At 45.6% G+C, this 12,812-nt stretch overlaps 1 protein-coding gene across 2 annotated transcripts in view; it reads left to right on the plus strand.

Moving 5' to 3' along the window:
* Window positions 1-12,526, plus strand: part of DPYSL2 (dihydropyrimidinase like 2) — a 55,213-nt gene extending 42,687 nt beyond the window's left edge. For both annotated transcript variants that reach the window (XM_052805793.1, XM_052805794.1), the window contains exons 9-14: window positions 3,459-3,615; window positions 3,777-3,918; window positions 4,140-4,310; window positions 7,158-7,337; window positions 8,790-8,955; window positions 9,637-12,526. In XM_052805793.1, coding sequence (XP_052661753.1) covers window positions 3,459-3,615; window positions 3,777-3,918; window positions 4,140-4,310; window positions 7,158-7,337; window positions 8,790-8,955; window positions 9,637-9,728 — 908 coding nt within the window. In that variant the 3' untranslated portion in view covers window positions 9,729-12,526. The remainder of the gene's footprint in view (window positions 1-3,458; window positions 3,616-3,776; window positions 3,919-4,139; window positions 4,311-7,157; window positions 7,338-8,789; window positions 8,956-9,636) is intronic.
* Window positions 12,527-12,812: the final 286 nt, after the last annotated feature.

The raw sequence follows: 12,812 nt of genomic DNA on the forward strand, positions 1-12,812 counted from the left end.
CTTGCCAACATAAGCCTCATCCCTACAGGAAAGGTTTCTTTTTCCAGTGTTATCATCCAGGCTCTTTTTTAAAAGGTCCCAAGCAACTGCTTCTGTCTCATCTCCCACAGACAAGTATTCAGTGGTCATATCAGTGCCAGGAGCTGTTTCTTCTGTTCACCCTAGAGCCCCTCTCTTGACACTCATCCTACCACATCGAGCCATGCGCCTTCATGTTACTGCAGAGTAATTCCATGCTGTCTCCATTTAATGAATCCCCCTGGAGATTGCAAGTTGTGTCCTCCTTCCAGCTGCTGTGGTCTTTCCTTGGTGCTTTCTGCTCAGCTGCTTCCTGGGGTCAGAAGTGATTCCAAGAGTCCCGACGGAGGTCTCAACTCACAAGCCCTGTTGGATTTAGTTGGAGTAGCCGAAGAGGTTACCGATTCCAGCTATCCACTGTGCTCCTTGCTTGTGAAATAGATACTCCTCGTGGGCTGTCACTCACAGCCTGGCATCCGAAGAGGAATTGGGATCAGTAGTCTGGGTTCGGCTGGGAATTGCAGTCGCCTCTGATAACTCTGCCTGAGGATGCTGCAAGAAGCAAGACTCAGACCTGCTGTGGATGCTGCTGCCTTGTGTCTCTTCCCTCTAGCCAAGGTCTGTGAGGGAGCTGCGCTGCTCTGAGTGATGCAGTAGCTTTTCCCGAGTCCTGACCCTGCTGTCTTGCCCCCAGGGAGCAAGGGTTACAAAGCACAGTGAGTGCCCGTCTCCCTGCTTTATTCTGTGACTAAACCCTTCGTTTCTATTTAAAGCGACTCTGGGTGGGTGAGTAAGCAGGAGGGATGATTTTCCCCCTTCTTTCCTCAGAAGGATTGGATTTAATTTTATGCAGTCTAAATAAGCCTGAATGGATACACAAATGACATCACTTTCCATCTGGGTGTTTGGTGTGAGAAGAGCTAATTTCCTACCACAGCAAACAGATTTGTGTTGGTGTATTGGCTCAGAAGTATTTTGGTCCCATGATTCCTGTTAAGTGAGTTCAGAGTTGGTGAGGAGGACCGATTTCCAAGGCATGTCTTTCTGTTCATGGCGTGGAAACAGCTCAAGCTGTTTGGGATAAACCTTCCTCTCCTAGCTCCATTAGTGGAGATCGTGCTGAAATGAGAAGATGTGTTGACACGGCAAAGTGGCTGCGTGTTGCGTTACCCCAGAAAACAACTTGATGCCGTTGTGCAACTCAATCCTATAAGCCCGGGAAACATCCTTTCCTTTTTGTAGGTAAAGGACTGGTGACAGATGCACCACAGAGATGGAGCATCAACAAAAACACCTTCTTGCTATGCTCGCTGTCCCCTGAGACCACTAGCTGGCAAGTGGAGAGGGGCATTGGGATGAGGGACCATACGCTTAGATCGCAGAAGCCGTAAAACACAACCTGACCTGGGTGGATGTTACCCTGCCTGTGAAAGGTGCTGGGATTGTCCCAGATGAATGATCCACAGAACTCACTTCACTTAGCCTCCTGAGTGAACTAGCATATACAGTTTTCATTCAGATTGTGTTTTCTCCTTATAAGGAGAATTTGGGTATAAATGGCACACCATTCTCTGTTCCTTTATTAAATAATTCAATTTAAATGCTGTGCAGTTACCCAACTGGGTAACCCAGGAGGGCCACACACACTAGCGTTGCCCTCCCAAGCAACAGAGGAAACATAACTGAAGACTATCCAAGGCGAAAACAAAACAGAATTGATTTGCTAAATGGAGAAGAACGAATGTTATTTAAAGCCAGATGTTCCCAGTGGCATTTGTATGGAGGAGATTCCCTGCAGACTCTGTCGTTGGCAGATCTGGGAGCTCAAAACATCGTTCCCTGCAGAACAATCCTCCCAATGTATTGGCCCACAACAGGCCTCCCATTAATAGCCAGCGTGTGTTTTGCCTTGTTCTGATTTCATAACCCTATTTGTGGCAAGTGATGTCAGACGGCCTCTTCCTCTGCTGGTGGATCCCCTCTGACAAAGGCTGTTCCTACACCTCCTGTTTCAGTGTGGTCCTGGAAGCAGCATGAAGCCAGTTAATGCATCGTTCTGCCTCAGCTAATACGCTCCTTCCCAGCTAGCTTGAGAGCCTATAGACATAACAGTAGCTCAGACAATATGGTGAAAGAAAGATCGTATTTTTTTACTTCGCACGGTGAGGTGTGTAAGACCCTGCTGACCAGTTCTGGGGTCACCTTTACCACTCTCTTCTGATTGAAGTATTTAGGCTTAGTATTTTAACTACCCACATCTTTAGCAGGCAGATACAAACAGATGAAGTGTCTGGGCTCAGAAGCCAGATGGATAGGCACTTAGCAGAGATTTCAGGAAGGTTGCATTTGGTGAGCAGATCTGTGGGGCTACGAGCTTGCACGCTTTTGAAGTTGCAGCATCTTGCATCTGCTTGGTGTGTAGATGTTGCTGGTGTGTTCCAGCTTGCAAAGTATTGTGGCCTTAAGGATCCGCTTAAGGTTCCTTCATGTGGTTCCAAAAATGTTAATGAAGAGGAAGGATGCACTGGTGGTTAGCGCACTGGACAGAGAGTCAGAAGATCCAGTTTCATTTCCTAGCCCTGCCGCAGATTTACCGTGTACCTTTGGGGGAATTACTCAGTTTCACTCAGCTGCATTTGTGAACCAGAAACACTGATAATTCCTCTGGGATGGGCTTTCTCTGTAGGCAGGAAACTTTCCTGATAGGAGTTTTCTCTTACCTGATCTATGCACAGAGCCTGCTCCAAGAAACCCAGCCTTGTTAGATCTTTAATACATACACATTTGTAAAAATATTGTAGGTGCTGTTTTTTTCATTCATGCTCTTCCGCGTCCCTTCTAGATCAGACTGGATCTCCTCAGGCTCTTACAGTTCCCCTCAGCCTCTTTCATAAGGTTCTTGGCCCAGGATACAATACAATGGATCTTTACAGTAACCCTTTCAAGCACAATTAATCAGCACCGACCTCAGCAATTGTGTAAAGGCATTGGGTGCATTTTGCTGCTCCAAGCTCTGGTCAGTAACAGTATCTTTATTATGAACTCAGGTATTTAGTTTTTTGGATACTTAGTCTGAGGAGCTGATTTTTGGAAAATTCTCAGTGTTCCTTTAGCGATCTCAAGATAGGCATGCAAAATTAAGAGTTGCTTGTGAAAACATGCCCCTAGTAACATAACACAGTTTCTGAGGAGCATTGAACAGGCCAGGAGTTTAAGGACGTCTGATCATCTCATTATGCGGGCCGGTGAATTCAATCCAGTGTTGTGTCTCTGTGATCACATACTTAAGAGGAAGTACCAAGAAACCCTGCAGCGTGTGATGCTGTCATAACTTACCCAACTTGTCCTTTTTCAGAAGGATGCTTTATGCCTGGAAGCCAGGCTGGAGATGCATGTTGCTTGGTGCTCAGAGTGGATTTATCTGTATTCCTGTCCTGTAGGCACCGTGGTGTATGGAGAGCCCATCACAGCCAGCTTGGGTACTGATGGATCTCATTACTGGAGCAAGAATTGGGCTAAGGCGGCAGCTTTTGTTACTTCCCCACCACTGAGTCCTGACCCAACCACTCCTGATTTTCTCAACTCGCTACTGTCCTGGTGAGTAGAGCTTTTGTGTTCATACAACATGTGCTTCATCGTGAGACAAGTGGGTGATAAAAATAATAGCTGTTGTTGCCAGCAAGCAAAAGGCTCTTTTACCTTTAGGAGTAAACCTGTGGCAGTAAAATATCTTAAATACCTATCATTGTCTTTTCCAGCGGAGACCTCCAAGTTACTGGCAGTGCCCACTGCACCTTCAACACTGCTCAGAAAGCTGTTGGGAAGGACAACTTTACCCTGATCCCTGAAGGAACCAATGGGACTGAAGAGAGGATGTCCATCATCTGGGATAAGGCTGTGGTATGTCACATGTGTCACAGGCTTAGGCTGCAACTAGACATTCAGAGCTGAAAGACCTGCAGCAGTGTGTTATTATCTCCCCCCAGACACTTGTTACGGTCCTTGCACTTGAGGTTTTTGTTCCTGCAGAGATGGTTGGGAATCTGCTGTGCTGTCAGCTCTTTGCTTTTCAGAGTGGTCCCCACCTGGCTAATGCAGTGACTCCTTTTGTCTTTCCCCAGGTGACTGGCAAGATGGATGAGAACCAGTTTGTCGCTGTGACCAGCACAAACGCAGCTAAAATCTTTAACCTGTACCCGCGGAAGGGCCGTATTGCAGTGGGCTCGGATGCTGATCTGGTTATCTGGGATCCTGACAGTGTCAAGACAATCTCCGCCAAGACTCATAACATAGTAAGGATATTTTCTACGATGTGAGCTCTGCTGCTCATTTCCTCCTCTCTTCCTTCAATGCCAGACTGTGCTGCCGAGGACTAGAGCTCATGACAACTCAGGGCTTCGTTTTCTCGATGCCCCAAGCCCTCTTTAGTCTTACACCCAGTACGGCTCAGTTGTGTGAGCAGAAGGGAAGATAATTGATTGAGTCCCAATCCGAAATCACATGAATACCCAGAGATTCCCCTCAGAGCAAAGAGATTGTCTGCTCTTTCTGAGTGTTGGATGCTGGGATCTGAGCACACAGAAAGCTCTTTGCATCTTCTAAAATATCAAAAGGCCTCTTATCACAATGTGTCATTTATGACCTTCTGGCTTGCTAGCAGTGGGAATGTGAACTGCCCCTTTTCTAGCTGGGGTCAGTGAAGCTTGCCAGCTTGTGGACACCTTCGCTGGAGATCTGATCCAGATCAGTGAGTCTGCGTGGATTTACACCAGGTACTGATCTGGCACATGTCTGTGGAGTCATATTTAGACATGATTTTACTGGTGATTATCCCAACATTAGTAGGCACAGGGAGGCACGAGGCAGCACCCAGACTAACCAGTCCTTCCCCTTGTTTCTTCTGCGGCTTTGTGGTGGCACTGTTAGAGGCACTGTCTGCTTGTGGCCCACAGTTCTGTCCCATATCTCATACCTGGCTCCTACAGAGAAAAAGCTGTTCCACCCTGTGGGAAACGGCAGAATGGTCCCAGTGCAAAGGGCTGGTTGGAGTCTCCCTGTGACATTCGGGCACTGTCTCAGAGAAAGCAACCACTGTTTGCATTTGTTGACGACTTGTTTCACTGCTGGCGATGAACCTATGGAATGTTTCCCTGGAAAAAAAACTCCTTGTTCTTTTTTCTGTGAATGCTTTCATTCACTCTGGAGCTGAAGGAGCAAAATTTTCTTCCACACTTGGATCCCTGGGCACATTCACAAAGAAACTTTTTTTAAAGGTTTGGTTCCCTTCCCTGTGACTTAACTCTGTCAGAATTGGTCACAGATGGCCTGGATTCATCCTGCCTGTGTTTAGACTTCTAACAGAGGCATCCAGACCCAGAAGTCCAGTCACTTCAGTCACCTCAGAGGTGCTTCTAGACTCATCACACCTCCAGTCTGGAGAAGAATGACTTAGAGGAGGGAGCCCAGGGATATACTGCTATTAGGTGCCAAATTTAATGGTCTGAACCTGGGTTTGTGCTTATGAATGGCTCAGAGAGCTGGAAGTAGCTTGCTGGATGGAGTATTTGAAAGTCATTGCCATTTAATGGCTGTTGTCTTTAGGAAATGAATTGGACTCTCTAAAAATTTCCTAACACAAAACTCAGAGACTATCTTTTGTGGGTATGCTCCAGTACAATCAGGATTGACTCCCATGATTTTGCCATGGATCTGAGCTAGGCTGAAGGAGAACCAGATCCACCATGGAGCGACCATTCAGAAATACTTTGTACGCTAAGGACCGCAGATCCCCCTGAAACTCATGTACCATGTAAGAGGCCTCAGCACTCAATGGTCAGCTATTGCCAAAGGCTGCATCTCGAAGTTGTGCCAAGACTATGGAGGATGAAGGGCTCTCGTTTTCAGATGGCTTGTTTAGAGCTTGGAGGGTTGTCTAAGAAATCGCAGCTTTTTTTCTTACATGTCCAGCTCTAACCTCTTCCCCTGTCATTGCATTGCCTGTTATACCTGGCATTACACCTGCTGGGGTATTTTTTTGTGTCTCACACTGCACACGTGCCTTGTGTGGGAGGAGAAATTGATACCAGTGATGCCTTTAGAGTCAAGGCATCCTAGTTTGGTCAAGCATAAAACAAAAGCCCCTTTGAAAGGCAGAGCGGTTGCTGCGACACAGGGAGACGTAGTGATTATGCGGCATCAGATGATTGTTACTTTTTTAAATGCTAGAGCAACACACGGCTATTTTCCAAGAATTGACACTGCTTTTGCCACTGTCTGGCAAGGAAACATGAGGAGCTAGGGAGGGAGATAGTGTTGTTCTTGGAACCAGCCTACTTCATAAGCTTCTAACCAAGCCTCCTCCTTTGCCACCGCAACTTTTTTTCAGACTGGATCTGGTTCAGTGTCGGTTTAACCGCCATTCTAGCTAACTGTAAATCTGCAGTCAAGCCTACCCGTACTTATAACACACTTCAAGAGCAAACTCCATTATTAACTCAGTAAAGATGACCTGGATTTGTCTCAGAGATGGTCACTAGAGTAACAGTCCCCAAATAACATGGTTGTAGTGCATCTCATTCCAGGATGCTTCATGGGTGGGACATTTACCAGTGATTCCTTTAAAACTTGTCTTTTTTTCTGTGGTGTAACGTTTCCAATCCTGTTAATTGAGGATGGGCAATCCCATTAGAGTAAAACAAGATTGTCCTGGTCCCTGACCCATCAACCAAAACACTGGTTTGAAATACAGCTTTTCAAAATTATCATTATGTTTAGCATGCAACTCAGATAAAACTTTATTTGGCTCCTAAATCCCCTGCAGTTTGGAAGAGATAGGCGCCTAAATGCATTTAAATAGGTAGGCTTCGAGATATTCTCATTTGAAACTGTATTTCCTCTTTATGAATCTTGTTGCAATGGAAATTTTGCATGAGTAAATCCTTAATAAATTTAGACTGATAATAAAGACCAGCCTTTCTATTAAACCACAGCGTATACAACTCAGGTAAGTGCTGTTGAGTTTGCTTCCATCTGTCCTTAAAATTTTGGCAGTTAGCATGACTGGTGATTGCTAATTAAAGCACAGCAGGCTTTACTGGGATGAATACGTTTGCCTCATGTTGTCTTTTTGTTTGTTCTAGTCTCTGGAGTACAATATCTTTGAAGGCATGGAGTGCCGTGGGTCTCCCCTGGTGGTTATCAGCCAGGGGAAGATCGTGCTGGAGGATGGGAATCTCCATGTCACCGAGGGATCTGGACGGTATATCCCCAGGAAACCGTTCCCTGACTTCGTTTACAAGCGCATCAAAGCAAGGAGCAGGGTGAGTATAAATGGTTGGATGCACATTTGTTCTCTCACTGAAACTCCTGAGTTAAAGAGGGTGGAAAACAGATGCTATCCCCTGGCTCGCAGACACACACTTCTGCAACAGAAAATGTTCCCTGGATAGGAGCCATATTTATCTCATTCCTCTTTCATTTTTGCTATTCACTTGAGTCATTACAGGAATATGCTTTGGCTTGAGCTTTTATTTTCTGCAAATTTTATTTTTCTGCTCTTTAATTCTTATTCTCTGTCTTGGGACACCTATACAGAGCATGTGTCCAGGAACTGTCCAGTTTGGACATGAGTCAATCTGCAAATCACTCGGCAGGCTTCTCCTTGACAGAAGAACCAAGAGAAGTTACTGAGAGCATTTATATATCAAACCTTTCAGCAACAATTTAGAATTCTAATTTATTGTTATAGATACATTATGCTGCTCTCCCTTCTGTCAGATATGATCAGATGCTCTTGTCTGGTGACTGGTGAGTCACAGGCACAGCCTACTGACTGTTTAAAAGTGAGAATTTTCTATTTTTAAGAGGCTAAAAGTGTTGGAAAAGTGCTCTTGTAAAATACACCCATTCAGAGCAGAAACTGCCTTTTGATAATGCCTTTAGTTGGTAAAAACTGACAGAGAAGGTGACGCTGAACGCAGCTGCAACTTAGTTGCTGAGAATTCAGGGAAGTTTATTTCTAGATGAAGTCAGATTTCTGAGGAGAAAAATGTTTTGATGTTTGAAGTGTTGCCCTCTCCTGGACAAAACCAGAGTTGTGTTAGTTCTGCTGACCATAGGTAATCTTCACATTCCTTGCAAATGATCTTTCTTTAATTGTTCTTTTGATGAAATAGCAAGTTATCAAAATTACAACCTCAAATAATTTAGCACCACAGAGAACGGATCCGTGGTTTCTGTTGTGTTCTGGTCTCCCACAGAAATACGTGTCTGAGCTATAAATCCAACTGGGCAGCATCTCAACTGGAATAATTGCATTTAACCCAGTCTAAAGCTCCCAGGCTGGCGATGTGAAGCTAGCCTGGCTCCTCTTTATGCAGGCCTGCCTCTGTCTCAGCATTGTTTTGCTTTTTGGGGATGAGTAGTAAGTTTCATTTGAGAGTCGTCAGGAGCCTTTAATACAACAGCAGGTAGGTTGACATCATTAAAGGACAGAACTTGCGGTGCAGGGGACAGACTGGCTGTCTTCTGTAGGCTGCTCGCGCCAGCTAACAACTAGCTGGAGCCGCAGCAGTCCAGAGCGCGTTTCATTTTATCTATGCTGCTTCAGAGACCAGCTACCACCCGAGGATCAGCACGGAGGAGATGATGTACGCTTTCAAATCCTCTTACCAAAGACAAATCTTGAAATGTGCGTCGTTGGCTTAGCAACATCTGGCCAGCTGTTTAGTTCTGGTTTGACCCTGAAGACTGCCTGCTTCTGTGTTTTGCAGCTGGCCGAGCTGCGGGGTGTGCCTCGAGGCCTCTACGACGGACCCGTCTGCGAAGTGTCGGTGACACCGAAGACCGTCACGCCAGCGTCTTCAGCTAAGACGTCTCCTGCCAAGCAGCAGGCCCCACCCGTGAGGAACCTGCACCAGTCCGGATTCAGCTTGTCTGGTACGTACTTCCATGGGGCTAAACTGCTTTGAAATCACGGCTTGTTTATACTCCCATACTCTGAATTAATTCTGCTGAAATTGGAAGGCAGCGAAAGAGGCTGTGATGTGTTTTTAGCTTGGAGGTTATCCCTTTAGAAAGGAAGAAGAGCAGTATAGGAGCTATCGTAAAGTCCTGCTTATTTTCATGCCGTGGCATGAATGCCGAGTACCCCCGTGCGTTCTGGGCTCAGTCCTCAGCCGGGTGTCTGAAGAGGGCAGATGGCACCAACTTCAGCAGAGCTTTGCCAGCTGAGACCAGCTGTGGATCTGGTATGTGGCAAATTTGATTTCTCAGCGTGCTGTTTCAGTGCAATAAGGGCGAACTGTAAACAGGAATAAAAAGCTTCGCTAAGGGAAAACCATTTAGCCAGCTCTTACCTGGGCAGGGCTGGGAGGCTCAGGTGTTCAGTGCGGAGGTACTAGCGCAGAACAGGTTTCAGCAGAATTAAGGCACTGGAGGCTAGTAAGGGCTTTCCCTCCAAAGATGATGCATTTTGGTGCACGCTGTTGGAGCCTGGCCTGAGAGGACTTGGGTGGGTTTCAGTGCAGCCGTGCTCTCCCGATTCCCTTGTCCCGCAGCTCGCTCATCTCAAAACTCTCGCTGACCCGGCGGACCTGACGTTGCTTCTCTCTCCCGCAGGGGCACAGATCGACGACAACATCCCACGCCGCACGACTCAGCGCATCGTGGCACCGCCGGGCGGACGTGCCAACATCACCAGCTTGGGCTAAGGACCGACCCCTTCTGTGCCCGCCTAGCGGACCGGGGGACGGGGGCACCTGGAGACCCTTTTTGATTCTTTTAGAGCCTGTGACAGTTACTGCGGGCAACCAGTGAGGGGGGGCTGAAGTAAGGCGCCTCTTTCAGTCCCCTCCGATTCCCTTCTCATTTTCACGACCCCTCTCACTTCCCCCCTCAGCCCCTACACATTTAAAGAAATAAGCCCTGTTTTGACACCTCTGACATGCAAAAGTAAGTGTAAAGAGGATGTTTGAAATATGTGGCCTCTGTCCCATTCAGCATCTTTCTTTTACTAAAGGAAGGATAAAGTGAATTTCCCAGGAGCTGCCTTTAAGACACACACAAAAAAGGAATAAATAAATAAGAAATGTAAAAAATAGCGCTTTTTTTTTTTTTTTTTTTAAATGTCAAGCAGAAGAGTAGTTCAAGGGTTTTAAACTGGATATTCTGTAGGGTTCTGTGTTCCAGCAGAATAGCTAGGCAAGCACGGAGGGACATGAATCCCAGCCTGTCTGTAACCATTCCCCACCACCGCCTTTGAGGTCACTGAATAGTTGTCTGCTGCCAGGGGAGAGAAACAGGACCCAGCAGTAGGAATTGAGAAAGCGCATCACACCCAGCCATCGGGTGAGCTAGAATCGTTGGGGACTTTGGTTCTGTTGGTTTGGTTTTTTTTTTTTTTTTTTTTTTTTTCCTTCTGGATTTTGCTGCAAATTAGGTCCTTGAGGAAACTTTTTTTTTTTTTTTATGTTTGTGTGTGTGTTTTTAATATGTTTGTATCATTGTGTTTACGAAGCCTTATCTGAGAACTGGGGGATCTCCCTGTTCTTCCCGGTCCTTCCCGACCCTCATTCAAGTTACAGACTCCCGCCAGTGTCACTGCCACTGCCGCCCTGGTACTTCAGGTATTTCTAGGTTGCATCATTCCAGCCAATGCTTGCCACTTAGCTGCAATAGGAGGTCGCGGAGCAGGTTCATAAGCTATGGTCTTCACTTCAGTGTACTAGGTCTTGAGCTAGTGCAAAGGGGCTAGATACCAGCTGAGGAGCTGGGACAGAGTCTCCTGAGAAGTTTTTAGCGGCTAGTTTGTCTTCCGTTCCTGGAGGTGGAAACTGATAAGCAGGGGGCCATGGGCAAAGAGCAACATGTTGCTTGAAAGATTTCTGTAGCAGCCACCTTCCCCCTTCCTGGCCATCGATGAGTGGTTATTTAAAACTTTAAGAGAGCTTATCTTTAGCTCTCGTCAAAAGGCCGGCCAGTTGAGTGTGTGCCTGAGCATCTGTGGCAATTCCAATTCGAGTCCAGATGCCCAGCTGTTGTAACTGGGAGCCTCAGAGTAGCTCGATGGGTCAACAGCAGCTGAGAATCTCTCGTACGTGGTGCGAATTTCACAGTCACTCATGCCTTCAGGAATCTGCCTTTGTGCAAATACTCATGAGAAGGCCTGGTGGTTCTCCACCCTTCCTCAGATGCCTGCTGCCTCAGATTTGAGAAACCAGAGGCCGTGAGTGGTCCTTAAATGAATTTAGGAGCCCCAGCTTCTGTGGCAGTCAGCAGGATCTGGGTGTTTAACTATATTCTGGGATTGAAGGTCTTTTAGCCCTAGTATTGGCGGCTTACTATTTTCAGGACATGGAGAATAAATCTGCACCATTAGATTCCCACCTAAACTTAGCTGGAGGGCTCAGCGGTCCCAAGGACTTGGCCTGTCTCTTAGCACAGAGAGCTTTTCTACCCGCAATTAACACAGCGTTACCTCCACTGTCTGTATGCCCTGGCACTTGGCTGCATCTTCTGCTTTCTCTTCTATTTGTACTTTGCCACGTACGTTGACCTTGTTTTTCCATATTTGTGAGTATTTTCTTAAATGGTGTTTACAGGTTCTTTTAGGGAAAAAACTATATATGAAGGCTTTTAAGAAACAAGTACCAAATTTGTTGTTTTGAAGTATCAGTGCTGGGATTTGCAAAGGATCTGGAAGCTACTTAGGTACCCAAACCCTCCCAGCTTCAGCACCTAATTCCTTTAGGCCCCTTTGAACACAAAAGTTAAGAAAAACATTGCCATATTCATCCATGCATTTTGCATTTAGGTTTAACTATTGGGTCTTTTAGTTTTGCATAAAAGAGTTTGCACTTTGTTTGTTAAGTAATCCGTGAACTTAATATATATTGCAGCTACTTTCATTTTTTTTCACCTGTATGTTAAAATCAATTTGAACGAGTTGGGGAGAAAAAAAAAAAGAATTGCAGATCCGTTTCAATTCTACGAAACACTTGCGGCTCTTCAGTATTCACTTAAGTCTTCCTTTTTTTTTTTTTCCTTCACTGACTCATGATATGACTTTTTAGTTTTAATTTGTTCTTCAAAAGGAAAAAAAAAATCACAAAAAAAGATCATTGCAGGCTATGTAAGCATGTTTTTTCCTGTGAGAGCTCGTCCGCTTTGTGTCTGTTTAATGAATGTCATATGTAAATGCTTAAAGAAAAAAAAAGACGATGACTTAATTAATTAATTAACCGCAGTGACTTGAAGCTCTAAAAATAAAAAAGTAGGATTTAATACTAGCTGGATTTAACCCTTGGATTTGTGATTGTGAACCATGAGTGGAGGAGCTGTAAGTGCTAAAGCTGATCATGTGTGTAGACAAAAAGAAGTACTGATATTTGACCATTGTCGCGATGGCAAACCACCCCACCCCAACCCCAAGTCTTGTGTTTTATTCCTTAAGAACTCTGTGTTATATTACCATGGGAACTCCTAATAAAGACAAAATGTTGTTGTTTCACTAGGTGCATCTGTGTCTCAAGGCGATACGTGTTCTGTGTAACTGTGTACGTTGGCTGGTGTCTCCAACAGATAAAAACTGACTGAGCTCTGAAATCGGTGCTGTTGCAGGCTCGTGGTAGTCCTGTGTAGGAGTGAGATGTACAGCAGCAGAGCTGAAGATAAGGTCCCATGGTTCCTTGGAAGATGGTGATGGTAAAGAGGAAACAATGATCCGCAGTGTAATTGCCTTTAGAGAAAAGTGAGCCTCTTCTCAGGGCAGTTGTCTGTTTAAAACAGTATTTGGC

The sequence above is a fragment of the Harpia harpyja genome, chromosome 13, assembly GCF_026419915.1.
Source record: "Harpia harpyja isolate bHarHar1 chromosome 13, bHarHar1 primary haplotype, whole genome shotgun sequence".
Taxonomy (NCBI): domain Eukaryota; kingdom Metazoa; phylum Chordata; class Aves; order Accipitriformes; family Accipitridae; genus Harpia; species Harpia harpyja.